Source organism: Aulostomus chinensis, chromosome 20 (genome assembly GCF_037954235.1).
Source record: "Aulostomus chinensis isolate RoL2024-O1b breed Wild chromosome 20, RoL_Achi_v1.0, whole genome shotgun sequence".
In the NCBI taxonomy this organism is placed as follows: Eukaryota; Metazoa; Chordata; class Actinopteri; order Syngnathiformes; family Aulostomidae; genus Aulostomus; species Aulostomus chinensis.
In genome coordinates this window covers 6951026-6974165 of record NC_141339.1, presented here as the reverse complement: position 1 = coordinate 6974165, position 23140 = coordinate 6951026, and the positions used below count along the sequence as shown (strand labels likewise).

Below are 23140 nucleotides of genomic sequence, written 5' to 3'. Positions count from 1 at the left end.
AATTACAACAGAGGGGAGAGTTTATGGGAAAGGAAAATAAAAAGGAGGATGGGTGCAAGGAGTAAGAGCATTTTGCTGATGAAGTCTTGTCTGGTCTTCTGACACCATGTGTTTTGTTACCACATCAGAACAGCTGAATAATTCATCACAGGAGATCCAGTGGAGCAGGTCTTGAGCTGCCCATTACACACACTCACACATTTCACCCAGTAGCTGATGGGAGAGGAACTGCCGAGCGACATTTTCTTTGATCTTTAACCTGGCAATATGTGAGACTTCAGCATCAGGAAGGAACTGCATCCACAATTACACAGTTTTTCTCCTCTCATTACATTCATCTCATAAGTTTTTCAATTTTTAAAAAAATTTTCTTCATACAGGCAAAAAACAACATAATTTAATCATCTCTCACTATCTTTGAAGTGCAGATTGCCCCATTTATTATTTGATGAACAATGAATTACATATAATGCTTGATAGAGTGCATTCTTTGAAAAGCCATCCTTGAGCAGAATCTGCTTTTCCTACACGAAAACTCTCCTGGCACTCAGCTGAACTTTTCTTTACAGACCTAGATTTGTAGGAGTATGTAGGTTGACTCTGGCTAAAATCACTATCACCTCCCAGAGAAGTTGTGATCTGTATATTTAGAAAAAAAAAAAAAAGATAATAAAAAAAATCAACTCAAAGCAGGAATCTTTTTATTTTTGCATAAGCACAGTTTAGCACATTTTATCCCAATGTCCAACCAGATGGAAAAAAATAAATAACTTTTGCAAAGAAAGACATACTGAGGCACCTCTCTCACTTTTTTTTTTTAATTGCCTATGTGAAAGTAAAAAAGTTTAGCAAAAGCACAATGTGGCGCTGGGTGTTGCTATATGGGTTAGAAAGTGTGTCTTGGTTTGAATTATCGTTTCTTAATTTCTGACTTCTAATTGGAAGATTTTTTTTTAACTCATCTGGTCTTGAGCGTTACAACAGTCACTTGTCTAAAATTAAAGTTATGTGCTAATATTTCTCAAATCCAAAATTTACAGACAGCATAATAATGCATTATTAATAATTCAGTAATGATAACTGTGAAATAATGTTATCATACCACAACTGCTTTTAAACTACATATTCACACAATCATACTGTGTGTGTGTGTGCATATATATATAAATTGTGAATTACATGACATTCTTACACAGTCACATTATATGTAATTGTTGTGGAGCTAAAAACACATACAATTTCAGTATGAGATACTGACTCAAACTCATACTTTTACAAAGTAAAACACAATATTTGAAATTCACATAGATTTGGGTTCAGGTGTGCCATTCTAAAATTTTCAGCAACCACATCTGGCTACTCAAATCTTTTAAGGTTTCACTGGAAAATACATGTTCAAATGCTGCAGTATGATAATCAATACATATATTTACTTAATCATAGAAAAAGTGTAGTCTTTCCATTAAATCAATTCCTTGCACTCTAATTAGGGTTCCCCTCCTTTTTGTCAGGTACAATAAAACAAAGTTGATATTATTTGTAACAAGCACTCAAATTTGGCTATGGACAGCTGGAAATAAATTTTTCAATTTGTACATATTCACAAGACCACTTATATGCTTTATTTTGGTAGGTTCAACTGTACAACCCATTGTAAACACAAAAATATCAAATAACATCACCGAATTCTTCCAGTCACATCTTTCCTGTGTTCTTAGACTGTTGATCTCAATGTGAACTGTGTCTTTTATTCATTAAATTTGTTAGACTGTCAGCATGAGACTTAAATAGAACAAAGGTAATGTCCACTTGAGACCCAGCCTTATTAAAAATTCATGGCAGTCATCCAGGGACAAAAAGAAACAAGCTGAATCCTGACTTGTGAATAATGCTGCTCCTTTTATTTCTTAATTAGCTACTTGCCTTTAGGAAATATTTAGACCATTCCCCTTACTGGTGTTGTTGTCTCATGGGTGTCACTATCTCATGGTTTTAGATGCCTTAATTTTGCAAAATATTACATGTACAAGAAGTGAAAATATTATAACCACTGGGTCTGATTTGACGTCTTCACCCTGAAGGAAGTGTAATTTATGCATGCATATGAATTGTGTATCGGTCATCTCCTTGAAGTTAAAATTAAGCTCTTAATTACTAATTATGAATCTAACTACAGTATATGCCAGCTACGCAGCTTTATAAAAGACAGTGGAATGGTCATAGCTATACTGTAAATTAGCACTTTCACCCAAGTTTTTGTGTTTACATCAATGCCAAATTGGATCTGGGACTGATAAATGTCTGAGTCTATTGCAGAGTCAGAGCTAAGAATAAAATATGCATGTAAAAAAAAGTCAACAGGAATTCATTTTAGACAGGTATATATGAATTAATATACATATATTATGGCAAGGACAAAAGTAAATTGATATACAGTATTATGAATATATATTATTAGTAGAAAAGAGTAATTGGTTTATATTTTTATTGTTTTAGATTATTTTGTTTGCCGTTTATTTTTCTTAACATGTTTGAAATGAACACATAAACAGTCAATGCTGATGAAATAAGGGAAAACAGTCATGTCAAGTCAATTTTATTTGTATAGCACAAAATCACAACCAAAGTTTTCTCATGACATTTTACAAGTAGAGCAGGTTTAGCACCACACTTCTTCAATGAATTTACACCCAACAATTCTCCAAAAGCAAGCACATCCTGCAACAGCAGTGACGAAAACCTTCTTTTTAACAGGCAGGAACGTCAAGCAGATCCAGGCTCAATGGGACGGCCTTCTGATTTGACAAGCTGGGGGGAAAGAGAGCACGAGAGTGGCGCAGAGACAAAGACAGATAATGGAGAAAGACAAATTCACAGAAGGCAAGAGAGAGGCAGTAAAGAGGGAGAGAAAGGGGAAAATAATGATGAACACAGAGGGATGTGAACAGGTGATGCTAGGGGTGTCAGCTTGAGCCTCTTCAGGTCTGTAGCCTTCTCCTTCAGCACCAGGGATCTGGGAAGTGATGAAGCCAAAAGGCTCCGGAGAAGAGGATTCGTTGGTTACACATATGAGTATGATATATGTGTAACACATACCAGAGGACAGAGAGGACTGAGAGAAGGAGGGAGCAGCCCAGTGCACCATGGGAGATCCCCCAGCAGTCTAAGCCCATAGCGGCATATCTAAGGGCTAGCCTAAGCTGCCCTAACTCTAAGCCTGATCAAAAAGGAAGGTCATAAATCTGCTCTTAAAGGTAGAGAGGGTATCTGCATCCTGGACCAAAACTGGGAAATGGTTCCATAGGAGGGGAGCCTGATACCTGTAGGCCCTGGCTCCCTTTCTACTTTTAGAAACTCTGAGGACCACAAGTATTCCTGCATCTTGGGAGTGAAGGGTTCTACTTGGATAATAGGCGACTATGAGCTCTGTCAGATATGAAGGTGCCTGATTGTTAAGGACTTTGCAACGTTTTGGACCAGCTGAAGAGTCTTTAGGGACTTGCAGCTTGATAGGAGGGAATTGCAGTAATCCAGCCTGGAAGTGACAAAAAGCATGGAAAAGTTTTTTTCTGCATCTTTCTTAGTGATGTTAAATGAAAGAAAGCAGTCCTGGAGGTTTGTTTAATGTGAGAGTTAAAGGACAGATCTGATCAAAGAGAACTCCTAGGTTCCTTAAGGTAGTGCTGGGGGCCAGGGTGATGCCATCCATCCATATCATTATATAATGTGTTTCTAAAGTGTTTTGAGCCCAGCACAATAACTTCAGTTTAATCATAGTTCAATAAAAGGAAATTGTGGGTCATCCCCTTTATTTCATTGTTTTTGACAGGCCTCCAGTTAAGTCAGCTGATTGTCTGCATAACAGTGAAAATTAACTGAGTGTTTCCTTTTTATGTGGACGAGTGGATGTAGATGCAGAGTGAAGAGGACTGGTCCAAGCACAGACCCTTGTGAAACACCATAGCTGACTCTAGTGGTTTCAGAGGAATTATTGTTAGCAAGTACAAACTGAAATTGACCGAGTAAATATCACGTAAACCAGTTTAGTGCGGTTCCTTTAATGACGATGACATGATCCAGTCTCTTTAATAGGATGTGATGGCCAATGGTATCAAAAGCTGCACTGAGATCTAATAAGACCAGCACAGAGACAAGTCCCTCATCTGATGCTAGTAGGAGGTCATTGGTAATTAGTGCTGTTTCAGTGCTATGATGAACCCTGAAACCTGACTGGAAATCCTCAAATAAACTATTGCTTAAAAAAAAAAAAGTCACATAACTGTTTAGCAACTCCTTTATCCATAATCCATAGATTTGATTTTGATCTGTAGATGCCCAAAACTTCTGGTTCCAGAGTTGTTATTGGGTTTTTTGTTGTTGTTGTTGTTTTTGTTTTGAGAAGGGGTTTAATTCTTGCTACTTTCAAGGACTGTGGAACATAACCAGATAACAGTGACACATTGATTATATCTAAGAGAGAGGCCCTAAGAGAGGTCCTACAGCTGCCTCTAAGGCAGGGGTCTTAAACTGATCCATTAAAGGGCCGTGTGGCTGCAGGTTTTCATTCCAACCAAGCAAAAGCAACACCTGATCCAACAAATGAGCTGTGTGGGTACGGCTTCATAGATTTAAGTAGAGTCAGGTGTTGCCTCTGTTAGGTTGGAATGAAAACCTGCAGCCACACGGCCCTTTACTGGATTAGTTTGAGACCCCTGCTCTAAGCTTTCTGAGGTTATGTATGATGTGTTGTCAGCTTATAGCAGAAGAAGAATTTTCTCTTGAGTAAAAAGAATTTTGTCATGAAAAAAGTTCATGAAGTCATTGCTAGTTAGGTAAAAAGGAATACTTGGCTCAATAGAGCTGTGGCTCTCTGTCAGTCTGGCTACAGTACTGAAGAGAAACCTGGGGTTGTTTTTGTGTTCCTTTATTAATGTTGAGTAATAGTTCTTCAAAGGACTTTCTTGAAAGTTTTAAGGCTGTCTTGCCAGACTACATGTGACTTTTCCAGTTTGTAGGAGCGCCATATCCTCTCTAGTTTTTGAGTTTTGTTTAAGCTGTTGGGTTTCAGAATTGAACCAAGGTGCTTGTTTCCTTGGTTTCATAGTTTTCTTTTTAATGGGGCAATAGAGTCCAAACTTGTTTGTATAATAACTGCTGCACTATTGATAAAAGGATCAATTTGGGAGGTAGTAAGGTTGACAAAGGCTACCCCGCTATAATGGGACATGACACTTAGTTTAGTGCCAATGGAATTGCTTCCTTAAATCTAGCTATGGTGTTTCCAGACAAGCCTCTGGAGACTACTGTTTTCTGAAGTGGAGTGTAGTCGATAAGTATAAATTCAAAAGTGATTAATTGATGGTCAGATAAAAAAGAGAGTTCTGTGGAAATACCAATTTCCCCACTGAGGGATGAATAAAGGTTTACCTTATCTTATCTTAAATACAACTAGATGTTCAATTCCATAACTCAGGATGAGGTCAAGGATGTAGTTGTGACAGTGAGTTGGTTCATGAACAGACTGATGGAAACCAATTGAGTCTAGAAGAGAGCTGAATTAGCACCCAGACTATGGTTCTCAACATCCACATGAATATTGAAGTGTCCTACAATAACGACTTTATCTGTTTTAAGAACTTAACTCAATATAAACTCTGAGAATTCAGATCGGAATTCAGAGTAAGGACCAGGAGGGTGGCACACAATAGCAAATAAAAGTGGCTGTTGAGTTTTCCAGGCTGGATGAGACAAACTGAGAAAAAGGCTTTCAAATGAATTGACATTTTTTGGGGGGTTTGGGATTTACTACTAGACTTCTGTCAAAAATGGCAGCAACTCCACCTCCTCAGCCAGAGCCTCGAGGAGCATGAGTGTTAATGTGACTGGGAGGAGTGGATTCATTTAGATAAATGTACTCATCATTCCAAAGCCAGGTTTTATTGAGACAGCGCAATTGTCAAATAATAATTCATTTACTCATAGAGTTTTTGGCATCAGAAAACTGATATTTAATGGTCCACACCTAATTTTCAAATTCTTTAGAAACATTTGTTTGTCGTGTTAATTCTGATGAGGTTTTTCTGATATACTCCTCTTCTATTAGTATTTGAGTGAATAAACTGATGTGGTCAGGGGACAGACACAGTCTCTGTGGGGTTTTGGGAGGGTAACTGCCCTAGTGGATGCACAGAGAAGCATGTAAGATGGCAGCTCTGCCTCTTGGTCTCAACTTTGGGTTGCCAGGGTTTTGGTCCTATAATAAATTGGGCCGTACTTATAGAGATGAGAGCAGCTCCATACAATGTGGGATGAATGCCATCTCTCCTAATCTCCCCCAGAAAGTTTTCCAGTTCTCTCTGAAGCCCACTTCATTTGTTGGACACCACCTCGACAGCCAGTGGTTGAACGATGACATGCAACTAAACATGACATTGCTGGTCCAATTAGGTAGGGGTCCAGAGAACCCTACAGAGTACGTTGTTTATTTTTGTGACCTCCAACTGGCATAGTCGGATGTCATTACCACGGATGTGAATAACAATTTCACTGTATTTACAGTTACTTTTAGCCAGCAGTTTTAAATTTGACCTGACGTTGCCTGCTCTGGCCCCTGGAATACATCTGACAGTAGTCGCGAGTGTCATTAATTTCACGGTCCTCGGAATAGAACTTCCAATTACCAGAGTTGTTTTCTCAGATGTTTTGCTTAGTGGGGAAAACCAATTTGAAACGTGAACAATTGGTTGGTCACTGACAGTAGGCTTCTGCTTTGGACTATGCTATTTTGGACAGTTACCCAGCCACCCTGGTTTCCCGGCTGCTCAGGAGCTGCTGGGGGGAAAGCTCGTCGGGACTAAGCTAGGAGCTAAGCGAGGATGGTTCACAGCTGATTGGAGCTGGGTAGCTCAAGCTAGATCAATCTGTGTGACTAGGAATTAGCAGGGATGATCAAACTTTAGCCAGCGCAACAACAAAGCAAAGCACTACGTTCAGCAATACGCAGTAACAGAAAGTCCACCAGATATTACAGAAAATTGACCAGATTCCTTGACACATCTGATTTTTCTGAAAGGTGTTGATTTTAACTCTAATCCTTTCCTTGACCTATAGGGTATCCATAATCAACAAATAGGGTTCTGAGTAGTCAGGGGTCAATGACTTCTGAACATTACTACTGGTCTCCGATTGGACTTTTTTGCTTTATCATTGAGGTGAGACATTTTCTTGCGGAGTCAGGCTTTTCTGTTTGAAAGCTTTTCTTGCAGGCAAATGTCTCCCTTATGCAAGTTTCTCTTCCAAATATCTCCATAACAGCACTTGATCATTTCTCTTCAGTAAAAGGAAGTTGAAAGGTGCCATAGTCACTACATGTCAGCTGAGAGCACATTGTACGCATGAAGTATTGCTGCTCCCAACAGGTCACCCACTTGCAGCATCCCATTTCCCAGCAGTGACTTCTGAGGTAGGCCATTGTTGGCTATTTCATAGAGGCCAGACAATGTGACCTCACAGGGGATGGATGTAGTGTTTTGATAAAGCATGCAGGGGGATGAGAATCTTTCCCAACAGGCCTCCATTGTGGACATGGGCTGAATGTCTCCGGCAGGTCACATGATTGATCAAAGACACAGCAGGGCAGCCTTGAGCAACTTGCGTCTCCTGACTGCAGGCTGGTTGATGGAAACCAGGGCCAACAGGTGGGCACCAGACAGAGCTGGGATAAAAAGAGCTTTGTCTGGAAAGCATGATGGCAGCACACAAAGGGGCTCAAGGGAAAACACAAAAAAGAGTGGATGGGAGAAAAACAAGGGGCAGCAGCATCTTTTTAGAAAGGAAATAAAAGTCATGATAACAAGTGTGCATAATCTTATATCATACAACAGTTATAGAACAGGCATATAGAATAAAATTGTCAAAAAAATATAATTCTAAAAAGTACAACTGTTTGTCTTCCCTGCTCTCACTGAAGCTTCTTCACACTGAAACAAAGGATAAGTATTTTATGTTGAGATATTCTGCTGATATATTTAAGCACAATTTTTGAATTACCAGGAAAGGATCTCATTCATCTTAACAGAATAATATGCGCCAATATTTTTTTTTACACAAACCAATCTGAAATTATTATAGGGCAGCGTGGCTCAGGGGTAGAGTTGCTGTCTAGCAACCGAAGGGTTGCTGGTTTGATCCTCACCCCGGGTGACCATGTCAAAGTGTCCTTGAGCAAGATATTAAACCAATAATTGCTCCTGATGAGTAGGTTGGTGCTTTGCATGGCAGCCTTCAGCATCAGTGCGTGTGTGAATGTATGAATGAGATGACAATGTAAAACTCTTTGAGTGCCACGAAGGTAGAAAAGCACTATATCAATTGAGTCCATTAGCATTTACCATTTGATCTAAATGATCATGTGAAAAAGATTTCTGGGTAACGCTTTATATTAAAGTGCTTGTATTAAGCGTTAATAAGCGTTAATAAGGCCCTCATAAGTCCTTATAAGATGCTTATTAACATTATTATGTGTTTATAAAACTACATAAGCGTTAATATTGTCATTGTAGCATAGTTAATATCAAACTATAAGACACTTGAAGTGCTTGTATTAAGCGTTAATAAGCATTAATAAGGCCCTCATAAGTCCTTATAAGATGCTTATCAACATTATGTGTTTATAAAACTACATAAGCATTAATATTGTCATTGTAGCATAGTTAATATCAGACTATAAGACACTTGTGAGAAACTTAACTCACCCACTGTGTCTTTGTCATTGCCTTTACAAATTCTTTGTGTGCTTTATTAATATTAAAATATACTTCATTGCTCATCTATTGTCAGTTAACTAGGCACTTGTTAATAGTTAATTATCCTATTTGCAGCTACTGGACCTAAAGTGGGAACAATGCCTTATTAAGACTAATAAATCGTTCATTATGCAATATAATGCCTTTAATAAACAGTTAACGATGCTTTTTGCAGCTACTGGATCTAAAGCGAGAACAATGCCTTATTAAGGCTAATAAATCTTTTATTATGCATTTATTAATGGTTTATGATGATTTTCACAACTTCCACTTCTGGAATGAACCCTACATGTGGTCAAGGTTGATAAAATGGTTAGAAAAAATACACAATAATACAAATGTTACAATTTTGAAACCCAAAATTGTCATTTATTGCTGGCTGTGGCTGTCAAGTAAAGAGGACATTTACTAAAAATATATAAAAGTCATCTAAAAACAGGCATTTGAGGAATGTACCTTTAAACATTTAAGCATTATACAAAACCTCAATAAACGCAGACAAGTTACATTTTTTTAAAATGCAACATAAAGCTGGGCTAGATTCATTTTTTAAAATGTATAAAAGTGACCTAAAACAGGCATTTGGGGGGAAAAAAAAAAGAGTCCACATTCTAGCACCTTTACACATTGAGGCACATTATACAAAACATTCATTAACACAAAAAAAGTGCAATTCTGTAAAGTGCAAAATAAAACTGAGGTGGATTTTTTTTTTTTAATTCCATTGAACATTTAAACATTTCACAAGGCAACTGCTCTTTTGCGCTCAAACATGGTCCATTTGTATTAAAAGCACTTCAGTAGTTCCCTTTACCAACAGGCAACAGTTTCCCTGATTTCTTAAGTGCTGTAACTGTACTGGCAATATCTGGACTGCCACTGATGGCATCAAGACATTTCCCCACAAAATCACCAAGCTTGTGCTTTCTTGTATGCTGATCTTTGAACTCTGCACACTTTTCTGGGGCAGCAATGGAAAGCTCTGCAATTGGTGCATTCAAGGCAATTGTGTTGCGATCCACTCCCACTATTTTGCAAGCAGCAGTGATGCTATGCTTCTTCTTGTAGACCTTCAACACTTTCCGGTAACGTGCAATTACCTCATCTGGACCACATGCTGATGGTGAAGAAGAAAGAGAGTAGATATAGTCTCAGTGACACAAACGATCTTTCATTCAATAATGTTAAACCATTCATTAGGTAAACTAGGCACACTAATAGCATTCAGCAGGAATAGCCGAACAGTCACAACAATGTCCTAGCTTACTTGCACATAGTTGGACAGCATAAAGCATCAACTTCATTCAAACTGACAACATTAAGTGACACACCCAAAAATAAATAGCCAGTAACAATCATCTAAATCTTAGTTTTTATTTACATAAATTACCCCTTAAAACAGTGCTCCGTCCAAACTTTTTGCTTTCTCTCTCCCTTGTTCCTTTCTGTCTCTTCTTCTTCTTTATGTTAGTTGACCGCTTCCTCTTCCGCTTCTTCTTCTTCTTGCCATCATCTGAGGTTGCAGAGCTTGAGGAGACTGAGGAGTCTGAGGAGGAGTTGGTGGAGAATGAGTTACTTGATTCAGACGATCCAGAAAAATCAGAAGCTGCTGCAACAGATGCCTCAGGGGATGGCTCATCATTTCTCATGTTGGTTGGTTTCTTAATGCTGTATAAAGACAACACAATGAAAAAATAAAATAAAATCACTATTATTTGTGTAACAAAATATATAAACATAATACTCAACATGTTTGTGAAAAACAGTCATTGTTGACTTACCCTGAGACAGTTGTTCTTTTAAGAAATCTCTCTCCTTGGTTTGCTCTTTGATCAAGTCTTCCTGACATGCTATTTTCATTTTAGACAGCTCCAGCTCATGTTTGTGCTTCTGGAGTTTGGCAGTGGGAGCCAATTGAGCAGCACCTGACACTGGCACAGAAATAACAATGCAAATGAAATTTTAAATTTTCAAGAATTTTTAAGAGAGTCCATGTACAGAGATGTGCAATGAACATATCGGACAGCGCACAACTAAAGAAGCTTTACATTTCCATAATGTAAACTGCATTGCTGGAGACAAAATTAGTTGTGTTTTATAGTAGGGAGGGCAACCGAAGAATTTTTTTTTCCGGAAATCAACCTGAATGTTGTGATTGCAATGTAAGTTCAACCTTAAATTAACATATTGTGCAGAAAAACTGCCAAGTTTTAAGATTTTAGTGAGATTTATACACTGTTCTATTGACTTTTAAACCTGCATTTTCCTAAAGTTCTATCAATGAAAAGAGTAGGACTCCGAGGCACCGAAAACGGCACTAGAACAATGAAGTGTTCCAATTGACAATTCTGAGTATTCTGGAACTTCAGTCACGTGTATGCGAATAAAGATATTAGTTATTGCGTTGGCTGATCATGAAGAATGTCATGTTTAAACATTGTCTACGAAAATGGTTAACATGTTCTTGATACAATCAGTCTTAAATGCATTGCTACGATCTTTCGGTGTTAAAATAATATCTTCCCATTGACTACAATCGCACTGCACATGAATGAAAAAACTGCTTTTATTCGTATATTGCTGGTTTTAAGGGAGTGCTTATCACAGTTTAAAAAATCGATGGGGTCCACATTCCCTCGTCAGTGCAGTTCTGTGACACGTTAAAACAGGGAATATCATACGAAAAAGGCACTTGAATTAATCAGAAAACGATTTAAATAATAAAAAAGTCTACGTTCGCCCACACCATTAAGATGTAGCCGGTTATTATAGCTATTACTGATACTATCCACGTTAACTATTAACTATTTTAATATGACAACATTTTTAATGTAACCAGGTATCCTACATCATAGCGCCATGAAAGGTGTTTCTAACAAAGAAAACTGTAAAAATCAGTTGAGATTCAATAAGTTTGATTCGGCACTTCACTCCTCTGCTGCGCTTCCATCGCTAGCTAAGTAGCTCGCTACGTGTTTGAGTTAGCACTAACTACTTAGTAGCAATTAAACTTACCAGCAGACTCATCCTCGGTCTCACAACGTTTCCTCTTGTCACTTGCTTCTTTTCGAAGTCCAGAACGGGTTTCAATTCTTCTTTGGAGCAAAGATGTTGGGAGTGGGTCAACTGCCTTCATCATGCACACTGGGATCAGAATCGCGTCCACGTTAATTCGCGTGCACTACACTACCGAGAGGCACCTGGCTGCACACCTCCACTGCGAACCCGCCTCCACTGTCAGGACGGTCAGGACGGGAAATGCACGGCATACATTTCAAAATAAAATCGCGAAGACATTTCCGGTGGAATCGCTTTTCTCACTTATGCATTCATATATATATATATATATATATATATATATATATATATATATATATATATATATATATATATATATATATACACACATATATATATATATATATATATATACACATATATAATATGTCCTTGTGATTATAACTAATAGCCGCTAGCTTCAATCGGTACTTCCGCTTTTAACGTATGTCTTCTAAAATCTCTTAAATGAACGAGATACATGAGAGGCGCGAGAAGAGGAAGAAGAACCACTCCGGATGTCAAAAAAGCGGCCCGCCAAAACCACCGAAGGAGAAGGAAGAAGAAAAAAAAGTGACTATGGCGCTACAAAACAAACTCAGAAAACTGATTTCTGAAGGAAGTTCGCCCAGAAAAACTTTAAAGCTAATAAAATACCTTCAGGAAAAAAAAAATTCTCATGAAAAAGATCAAATGCCGCATCTGTCACCAGAGGATGAAGCTGGCAAAGAAGAGGGGCAGAGACCATTACAACTGGTAATAACTTTTTCCTTTGGATAATGTCAGTTAGTTAGCCTCTGGGTAACAGTCCTTCAAGAATGTGTGTCTGACTAAACAGTTTTGTTCTTATTCATGAATTATTTGGCAGCCATCAGAAAGGATGCAAAATGTGTTTGGACGATGGTTCCTAAACCAAACTGTTTGACAGATGCATTTCTAGGGCATAAAATTCAGTTCAGTTCAGTTCAGTTCAGTTCAATTAAACCACACATCAGCTAAATGCTGGTAAAATATGCAGGTGAGTTGTAGATTTCTTTCATTTACTAGCCAAAAAAAAACAGTCATCTGTTTAATGCCTTGTAAAATTTGAACATTCACTTGCCATATATATATCTGTACGTAATGTTAACAGAAATTGAGGTACAGTAATGATATTTTTTAAACTGTATAAATAACCTGTTTAATATTTTTTCTGTGTGCTTTTATAAAGGACATGCCAGCGAGCAGTGCACCGAGGGACCAAGACAGTGAAATCAATTCGGGGCAAATCTCTTTTCAGCAAGTCCAGACTTTCACTCTTTCAGTGGATGCAGTTCCTTTATAGGTAATACATTTTAAAGTGCTAGATAATTACTTAGGAAAAGCTTTTTGAAAAAGAATATAAGTAAACTCATGATGTGTTATGTATTCTGGAGATTTGCACAGGGCTTACATCTCAGACAGGTTGATATGATGGAAGACCATATTGCTGCAAGCACTGCAACCCTCTCCAGGATGGCCAAAAAACTAAGGAAGGTCTGTAGAAGGGCTGTTGAACGAATGAGAAGACGCCGAGGACAGCTGATTAGTGGACAGCAGAAATTCGTTGTAATTGATGAGAGTCATTTCCGCCATAAGAGAAAGGTGTGTAGAGCTCCAATAAAGGGCTTGCTGTAAATGGTTTGTGGTGCTAAGTGAGTGACTGGTAAAAGTTAAAACACCATCTCAGTAAGTGGGCTAGACAGAATTAGGCATCTGTTGGCTTGATAGGCTTTTGGTTACTTGTACCATAAAGATTAAAATCTCAGCCTACGTTTAGATACTTACGTGTCTGCAGTTACTTAAAGTATTATATTATATATATTATATTATATTATCATGTCATTTGTAAATTATCACATTATGTCAGTTAGTTTTATTTGCACATAATGTTAAAAAACAGACAGTAGGCTATAAAATTAACAAGATTCAAAAGGAAATGTGCCAGAGAGGTTAGAAGAGAAGGTTTATCAAGGAACCTCCCCTTGTCAAAACATCAATGAAATGTCACAATAGAGCTAGAACTAGAAAAGTGAAAATACTTTGTATGGATCATATTTCTGAGATTAAATTTAGTTCAGTACTGGTCATCATTTAGTTTGCCTGAAAGTTTCTTCATTACAGCACAAGTTATTTCTGTTTCTTTTTTTGCTTTCGCTTTATTGGTCATCATCACAACAGTATGGAAGAGGAAGAATGTGTGGCACTTGGAAAAGACGGAAATGGGTCTTCGGCATGCTTGGTGTGCAGCAGCAGAGGAGCAAGAGAGCAAAGCCAGTGCTACGCCTTGTCGAAAGAAGAAGACGACAAGACCTTGTCTCACTGATTGCACATCATGTCAGGATAGGATCAAACATCATTAGTGATGAATGGCGCGCTTATCGTTCCCTCTCTGCACTTGGTTACAATCATATGACTGAATCATTCAAGGTGGTATGTAGATCCCCGAACAGGTGCCCACACACAGCACATAGAAAGAGCCTGGCGTAGCATTAAGGAGCAAGTTTGGAGACAAAGAGGTAATCATACTGAATCCTTACTGTCTGACCATCTTTGTCTTATTGAGTGGACTGAATGGCTAGGCAGGAAACACAAAGACGGTCCTCTTGGTAGGCTACTACATGATGACAAGTGGCTAAACTGTACAGGGTAGGCTACAATGAAGGCTAGAGAGCAGCTGGGGAGTTTCTGGCTGAATAATGAAGCCAGTGAAGAAGTGCATTTAAACCTGCATTTTTTCTAATGACCAGCAAGGAGCAACTCCAACTCTGAACAGATTCCTCATGAGTTTATGGTGTATAGCACTGGTTTACACACAAGATCTTCAATACAATAGTCCACTATTTCTTCATGTCACATATTCATGTCGATTCATTATCTTTGCATTGATATTGATAAAACCAACCTCTGTTTTTGTGTTACAGTTGCACTATTTTTGTGATTAGTGATGTTTCATGTCAAATTTTCAGAATGTTTTATCATATATACAGACCTGTTGTAGGCAATGTTTTATAAAATGGTCTGTTGTGCCTGCATATCTGCCTTTCAAGTACAATGAAAAAAATGTATGCTTTTGAAGCAAATGGACCATGTTTAAAGAGCAAAAGAGTGGTTGCTTTGTAAAATGTTAAAATGTTTAATATTCAGTGGAATTTAAAAAAAAAAACACACCTCAGCTTAATGTTGCATTTTACAAAATGTAACTTGTCTGCGTTTATCGAGGTTTCGTATAATGCTTAAATGTTTAAAGGTACATTCCTCAAATGCCTGTTTTTAGATGACTTTTATATATTTTTAGTAAATGTCCTCTTTACTTGACAGCCACAGCCAGCAATAAATGACAATTTTGGGTTTCAAAATTGTAACATTTGTATTATTGTGTATTTTTTCTAATCATTTTATCAACCTTGACCACATGTAGGTTTCATTCCAGAAGTGGAAGTTGTGAAAATCATCATAAACCATTAATAAATGCATAATAAAAGATTTATTAGCCTTAATAAGGCATTGTTCTCGCTTTAGATCCAGTAGCTGCAAAAAGCATAGTTAACTGTTTATTAAAGGCATTATATTGCATAATGAACGATTTATAAGTCTTAATAAGGCATTGTTCCCACTTTAGATCCAGTAGCTGCAAATAGGATAATTAACTATTAACAAGTGCCGAGTTAACTGATAATAGATGAGCAATGAAGTATATTTTAATATTAATAAAGCACACAAAGAATTTGTAAAGGCAATGACAAAGACACAGTGGGTGAGTTAAGTTTCTCACAAGTGTCTTATAGTCTGATATTAACTATGCTACAATGACAATATTAATGCTTATGTAGTTTTATAAACATAATAATGTTGATAAGCATCTTATAAGGACTTATGAGGGCCTTATTAATGCTTATTAACGCTTAATACAAGCACTTCAAGTGTCTTATAGTCTGATATTAACTATGCTACAATGACAATATTAACGCTTATGTAGTTTTATAAACACATAATAATGTTAATAAGCATCTTATAAGGACTTATGAGGGCCTTATTAACGCTTAATACAAGCACTTTAATATAAAGCGTTACCGATTTCGGTTTGCTTTTCTTACTGCTGCAGCATGCAGTGAGTCCCTGGTGTGAGACAAGCAGGGAAATATTGAGATATGCTTCACATAAATGACTCCAATTTTCTTCATTCTGAAGGTGTGACCCAAAATGGAAAGTGCATTCAGAGCATGGAGAAATATATAGGCTTTCTGTAAATGTTTTCTCTCATGGTGAGTTTTAAGAGCATATGAAGCTCTTTCAACTGCTCTTCAGAGTGCGAGCAAAAAGCCATCAAAAATATCAGAGAAGTAAAAATGAATAACATTAGATTCTTGATGCTTTGATTCAATATAAATTAAAATGTACATAGTTAAAACCGAGGTCTTGTTCTTGGTCGAACATTTAAGCTTTTTCTCACAAAGGCGTATAACTTCCAAGCAAGTTTCTTAAAGAAGTACTGTTCCTCTGGATAATTTAGGTTTATTGAAATTGGGTCATCTATGTAGTAGAAATGTACATTTATTTTTGAATTTGACGCATTCACCTGAAAGGGTGTTTTTCTTGTTCAAACAGAGAAAAACAAAAAAAAAACACAGCACTCATTGGGAACAAACTAATTCAACTCCATGACTAATTCAGACACGCTCCTAGGCTACAATTTGATGCTACACTGTATATATATTTTAGGGGTGTTACAAAATCTCGCATCATGAACACTGTAGCAATGAAGAAAAGGAAGCGGTGAAACAATTATTTCAAAATGGAGGAAAACAAGGTCGAACAAGTAGCACAACACTATACACTGCGGCGAGCACTGCTAGCATGATAGAAGAATATGCACCTGTTGAAGGCTACATATTACAGTTCACTGAGGTCAGACATTTATAAATCTAGATTAGACGGCAGCCCTGAGGATTATTTAATATTTGTTTTCCTTTTCATTCAAGAATGTAGTTGTCCTCATTGTTTACAACAACAGAGCACTTTTTTAATTCAAATTTTATGTTTTTATTTGCGTTGTCGTCTAAATAAGGGAAAAATACAAATATTTCATTTTTTCAAAGCAAAGAGCACTTTATTTTGTACGGACCCAGCAATAACTTGTATGCAACTGGAATAATAAATAGAATATTTGATATTTGCATGTCAGATTTTTGATTTTCCTTAATATTTATTTTGTATCGTGAGCCCTGTTTTATATTTCGTATCGTTTGGTGAGTTGACTATTTTGTTGCACCATATATATAGTTTTCATCTTACCTGGGACTCCTGTCTCCACTTAAGTTCACAACAACAGACTAATAATTGAACGGTTGAACTGCAGTAGTCATTTATTTTGCGGTTTTACATGAATTTTTTGCCTAATTTTTTTTAATGTATAATATATGTAGTTCGGGATGGCACAAAATCACAAGGATGTAAGGCAAGATTTAACATTCAGCCATCACCATCTAAGCAACATAACATATTCAGAGGAAAACAAAAAACCTTACTGCAATGTTACCATAATAGTTCATTAGAAATACCAAAGCTCTCAGTTTTGCAACCAAAGGTAGTAGACAAACATTACAATATGAAATACTTTAAGTATCACTTTACATTGATTGATTGACGGTACATGAAAAACAAACTCATCCTTCCATCCATTTTTTTATGGTTATCCTGTTAAGGGTTGCACCTTTCTGGTGTGAGGCAGGGTATGATGGGTCGCCAGCCCATTGCAGGGCTAACACATATTGACAGACAACCATTCACACTCACAGCCACACCTACAGTCAATTTAGAGTATTCAATTAGCGTAGTCCCCTCTTGCATGTCTTTGCACTGTGGGAGGAAGCTGGAGTACCCGGAGAGAACCCACGCAGGCACAGAGCGAACATTCAAACTCCACACAAAATGATCCCATGCCCGAGCATTGGCTCAAACCCAGAACCTTCTTGCTGTGAGGCGACAGTGCTAACCACAGCACCAGAGTGCTGCTGAAAAACAAACCAAATAATAATACTACTACTAATAATAATAATTACTTATCTGTGACAAACAGTATTTCAGCATCTCAAGTGTTGTTCTCAACCTTTTTTTCCCAGTAGACATTTGTGTTTGGTCTTCTGGAATAACTGTTTGTTGGTAGACAAACAGCAACCAACATTAATTTTCAGTTTTAATCTGAAAAAAATCATAGTTGTTTTTTTTCCCCTACAGTATATCTTATGTACTCAAAATAAAACCAGGTTACTCCTAGGTTCATGTCTTACAGCTGTAATGAATAGTTGAAAGCAGCCAAAATTGTTCATGTAGCGCATTAGCTGCCTGTGCAGTGGCTGGTTTGATCTGAGAATGTATGATGTGTCCTCCACCTGTACTGGTCGGAACAAATTCATAGCACAAAAAAAAAACATACTAGAGTTCATTTTTACCAAACCAAGACCACCTCAAGCAGGTGTTTTGATCCACAACCAAGTTCATTTGCTGTATTCAAAGATCCCCAAGAGGAAACAGACCAGAATTTGAGATAGCTGTGAAAACACCCTTATTTGGCATGGGTGAACAAAGCAAGCATCAACATCACCATGTATTTCAACTGTAGCAGGAAAATTACTTTCTGCCATGGTTGTACTCTGGTGAAACGATAGTTTTTCAAGTTTCTCTACAAGAATGATGGTGGAAATTTTTGTTTTGATTCTGTTGAGTGAAGTAATGTGCGCCCCCCCCCCCCCCCCCCTGTCCTTATTGGTCGGCATAAAAAAATTCTGAACTAGTCATTTGTAGCTATCAGCCTTTCTAGCAGGCAGACTAAAATCTCCTTCGATGATGAAAAATGTATCAATTCACACCAAAGGAGGAGATTTTCTTACCAAAGAAATCAGGATAGCGGTGCCCAGGGAATAAAACATATGCATTTATTATCCTGACAATTCTATAACAAGGATAAACTGTTTGAAATTTCATTTAGTACCCTGTTAAATGCAATAGTCTTAAGGCAAGGCAAGGCAAGGCAATTTTATTTGTATAGCCCGTTTTCACAAACAGTTTGTCTCAAAGGGCTTTTCATGGCATCATAACAACATCCTCTGCCCTTAGACCAAGGGTTGGCAACCTGTGGCTCCGGAGCCGCATGCAGCTCTTCAGCCTCCTTGTTGCGGCTCCTTTTGGCGTCGACAAAAAAAAAAATATATGAAAATGATTTTTTTTTAAATGAAAATGAATAAAGGTTATTTCTTAATTTAATTTTTATTTATACATTATTATTTTTGCATTTTATTTACTACTACTACAGTTATATAGCCTATTTTAACATCTAATTTTGTAAACTTTTTAAAAAATAATTTTTCAACTAAAATATGCGTCACATAGACGTCTATAGCCCTCGCCTTTGCCTGCAGGCGGCTTCTTGAGTGTGCGACCCATTCAGTAACCATGAGTAAAAAACAAAAAATCTCAGACAAAAAAAGAGACTTTAACTCTGCGTGGACAGATGAATTTGCCTTCACTGCAAACGACGCTGGATTAGGATATTCCTAATCTTAGCGTTACTGCGCAGATGGAAGAAGGCGGTCCTAGTCACATGCTTTATGTGGGAGCTGAAGGAAAGGTCCTGGTCAAAAATGGCTCCAAGGTTCCTTGCAGTTGTACTCGGGGTCAGGATGATGCCATCTAGAGTAGTGATCCGATTAGAGAGCGTGTCACTGAGGTGTTTAGGTCCAAACACGATGACTTCAGTTTTAACTGAATTTAGCAGTAAGAAGTTAGAGGACATCCAGGATTTTATTTTTTTCAGGGAGTCTTGCAGATGAGTAAACTGGCTTGTGTCATCTGGCTCCATCGACAAGTAGAGTTGCGTGTCATCCGCATAACATTGACAGTTGATTGAGTGCTTCCGGATTATGTCACCTAATGGGAGCATGTAAAGAATGAAGAGTATCGGTCCTAAAACTGAACCCTGTGGTACACCATATGTAACTCTTCCATACTCCGAATGGTCATTATTAACATTAACAAACTGAAACCTGTCAGATAAATAGGACTTACACCATATTAGGGCAGGTCCTTTAATCCCAATCCATGGTCTAGTCTTTGAAGCAGGATGCTGTGGTCGATGGTGTCAAATGCAGCACTGAGGTCCAAAAGTACAAATACAGAGACGAGACCTCTGTCTGAAGCGATAAGAAGATCATTAGAGACTTTGACCAGTGCTGTTTCAGTGCTATGGTGTTCCCTGAATCCAGACTGGAAGGCTTCAAAGAGATCGATGTTCATGTAACTGCTCCAGGACAACCTTCTCAAGGATCTTGGAGATGTAGGGGAGGTTGGATATAGGCCTATAGTTGGCTAACACATCGAAGTCAATAGAAGGTTTTTTAAGTAAAGGGTTAATGACAGCCACCTTAAAGGCCTGTGGCACATAACCTGTGACTAAGGAAAGATTCATTTGGTTCAATATAGAAGTGTTGACTAGAGGGAAGACATCTTTAAGCAGTCTTGTCAGAATGGGATCCAGCAGACAAGTGGCTGACTTGGAGGAAGTAACTGCAGAAGTTAAGTCTGACAGGTCGATGGGGGAGAAGCTGTCCAAGTATGCACCAAGTCTGGGAGGTGCTTCTCTGGGAACTGCAGTCTGTCCTCCATTACTGGCTATCTTTGTTCTGATATTCACAATCTTTTCAGTAAAGAAAGATAGGAAGTTGTTACTGCTGAGAGTTGGGGGGATGCATGGCTCAACAGCACTCTGGTTAGCCTGGCCACAGTGTTGAAGAGGAACCTGGGGTTGTTCTTATTCTTGTCTCTTAAGGATGAGTAGTAGGCACTTCTATCATTACAGAGTTCTTCTTTATAAATTAATTAACTACCCTTCCAGGCTTGGCGGTCTTCCCCATGCTGGCTGGAATGTGTCTTCCTTTCCAGTTGTCTCGTCTTCTGTTTCAAGGCATGCAGCTCTGGGCTGTACCAGGGAACTATTCTTTTTTGGCCGATAACCTTTTTTTTCAGAGGAGCTACGGCATCAAGTGTCCCAAGGAGTGCTGCTGCAGTGCTGTCCACAAGATAGTCACCTGGGGTGAAATCAGCATAACTGCCCATTATATTACTGTAAAATGTGGCAGCAAGCTCTGCTGGAATAAGCTCCTTAAATCTAGAAATGGCAGTGTCAGATAAACATCTACTGAAGCGGGATTTTTTCCCAGGTAGGATAAAATTTGTAAGAGTAAATTCAAATGTAATTAAGGAGTGATCAGACAAGACGGGGCTTTGAGGAAGAACTGTGATGCGGTCAGCTTCTCTTCCATAAGTGAGTACTAAATCAAGGATGTGATTAAAAGTGTGAGTGGGTTTGTTTACCCTCTGACAGAAGCCAACTGAATCAAGAAGCGACTTAAACGCAGTGGCCAGACAATCATCATCGACGTCCACATGGATGTTAAAGTCACCCACTATAATGACTTTGTCTGAATTCAATGCCAAGTTTGACAGAAAGTCAGGGAATTCTTCTAAGAACTCAGAATAAGGTGCAGGAGGACGATACACCACAGCAGGTAAGAGTGGTTTCTCTGCTTTCCAGTCTGGGTGGGAAAAGCTGACAGTAAGGCTCTCAAATGAATTAAATGAATAATTAGGTCGAGGGTTAAAGCAAATTTGACTGCTAAATTGCAGCTACTCCTCCTCCTCTGCCAGTGGTGCGAGATACATGGTAGTTAATGTAACCAGGAGGGGAAGATTCATTTAAACTAACATATTCATCTTGCTGCACCCAGGTTTCAGTTAGCGCTAATACACCAATCTGATAATTTGTAATTAAATCATTCACTAGCAGGGACTTGGATGGGAGAGATCGAATATTTAGCAAACCACATTAAATAGTTGTTTTGGGTTGATTTGCTGGAGCAGTGGTTTTAATTTTAACTAAGTTGCTATAAATTACTCCAGATTTGGGTGTAGGCTTATATAGCCCCGGGGCAGACACAGTTTCTATAGGCTGGGTGGGTGACAACACGAAGGAACTGCGGTTCTGCCTGCTGGTCTGAACTCTGGGTGCTTGTCAGGGATTAGTATGGCTAATAAATTGGCCTATGTTCCTAGATAAGAGAGATGCACCATCCAAAGTAGAATGGATGCCATCTCTCTGAATCAGACCAGGCTTTCCCCAGAAGGAGCTCCAGTTGTCTATATAAGCCATGTCGTTATCTAAGCACCACCTAGACATCCAGCGATGGAATGAACGCATGCGGCTAAACATGTCGTCACTTGCTAAATTCGGCAGCGGGCCAGAGAAAACTATGGAGTCCGACATTGTTTTAGCGTAGTTGCACACCGAAGCCATGTTAACTTTAGTTAATTCCGACTGGCGAAGCCGGGTGTCTTTCGTGCCGACATGTAATCTTACTGTATTTAAACTTACGTTTTGCCAGCAGCTTTAGATTAGCCTCAACATCGCCCGCTCTGGCCCCTGGGATGCACTTTATGCTCGCTGGAGTCTCTACCTTCACGTTGCGGAGAACAGCGCTGCCAGTGACTAAGGTCGGCTTCACAGCAGGGCTGCGAGCAACAGAGCCGACATGTTGAGTTTTACTCTCAGCGGGTGTGTTGCTGAGTGGGGAAAAGCGGTTGGAAACATGAAGGGGTTGGTGAGCAAACACGGGCTTACTGTGTCTAGGTTTCCCTCGTGATGTCACCCAGCGGGACTGGCTAGTTCCCGGCTGCTCGGGAGCTGCTAGCGGTGGCTAGGCTCCGCACCGGCTAAGGTGGACTGAGAAGCTCCTGAAGCTAAGGGACTAGCGCTAGCCTCCATGGTGCGGAGCCGGGTCTCTAACTCACTTAGCCTCGCCTCCAGGACTACAAACTAACTACACTTATTACACGTACCATTATCACTAAAGGAGGTAGAGGAGTAAGTAAACATCTGGCACATTGAGCAGGAGAGGGAGGGAGAGGTGGGGGGAGAGGCAGAAAGAGAGAGAGCAGCCATAGCTAGTATGCTAAGGTGAACTAGTGGACCTGTGGCAAATATAACAAATAGAACGGGGAATTTCAGAGAAAAGTCCTGCAAGAGACTTAAGTGACAGAAACCTATGTATTATACCAAAACGTAGTATACAGTGGTGCTTAAAGCAATTAAATTAGCAGTACACCTGAAGGAGGATGGAGAGAGTCGAACACAACACAGCAACAGTATTACAGGCAGGAAATGACACAACACGCTCACCGTAAGTCTCGAGGAGGGAGGGGCTCGCCTC

At 38.7% G+C, this 23140-nt stretch overlaps 1 protein-coding gene, 1 long non-coding RNA gene and 2 pseudogenes across 3 annotated transcripts; 1 reads left to right on the top strand and 3 right to left on the bottom strand.

Moving 5' to 3' along the window:
- Positions 1-6128: 6128 nt before the first annotated feature.
- LOC147242691 (uncharacterized) lies at positions 6129-7577 on the bottom strand (annotated as a pseudogene).
- Positions 7578-9186: 1609 nt separating this feature from the next.
- On the bottom strand, positions 9187-12016 carry LOC147242690 (uncharacterized). Of its 2 annotated transcripts, none has more exons than XM_086189955.1 (4): positions 11820-12016; positions 10586-10735; positions 10195-10472; positions 9187-9921 (listed from the first exon to the last, which is right to left on the bottom strand). In XM_086189955.1, the coding sequence occupies exons 2-4, from the start codon at positions 10651-10653 to the stop codon at positions 9602-9604; spliced, it is 666 nt and encodes a 221-aa protein (XP_086046081.1). In that variant the 5' UTR covers positions 10654-10735; positions 11820-12016; the 3' UTR covers positions 9187-9601. The 2 variants fall into 2 exon arrangements, with proteins under 2 accessions (XP_086046081.1, XP_086046080.1); XM_086189954.1 differs by having other exon boundaries at positions 10195-10350.
- Positions 12017-12281: 265 nt separating this feature from the next.
- Positions 12282-15227, top strand: LOC147242689 (uncharacterized). The gene is made up of 4 exons (XR_015110622.1): positions 12282-12617; positions 13072-13185; positions 13277-13484; positions 14061-15227. It is a non-coding gene; the product is annotated as an uncharacterized LOC147242689 (long non-coding RNA).
- Positions 15228-21945: 6718 nt separating this feature from the next.
- Positions 21946-22872, bottom strand: LOC147242688 (uncharacterized; annotated as a pseudogene).
- Positions 22873-23140: the final 268 nt, after the last annotated feature.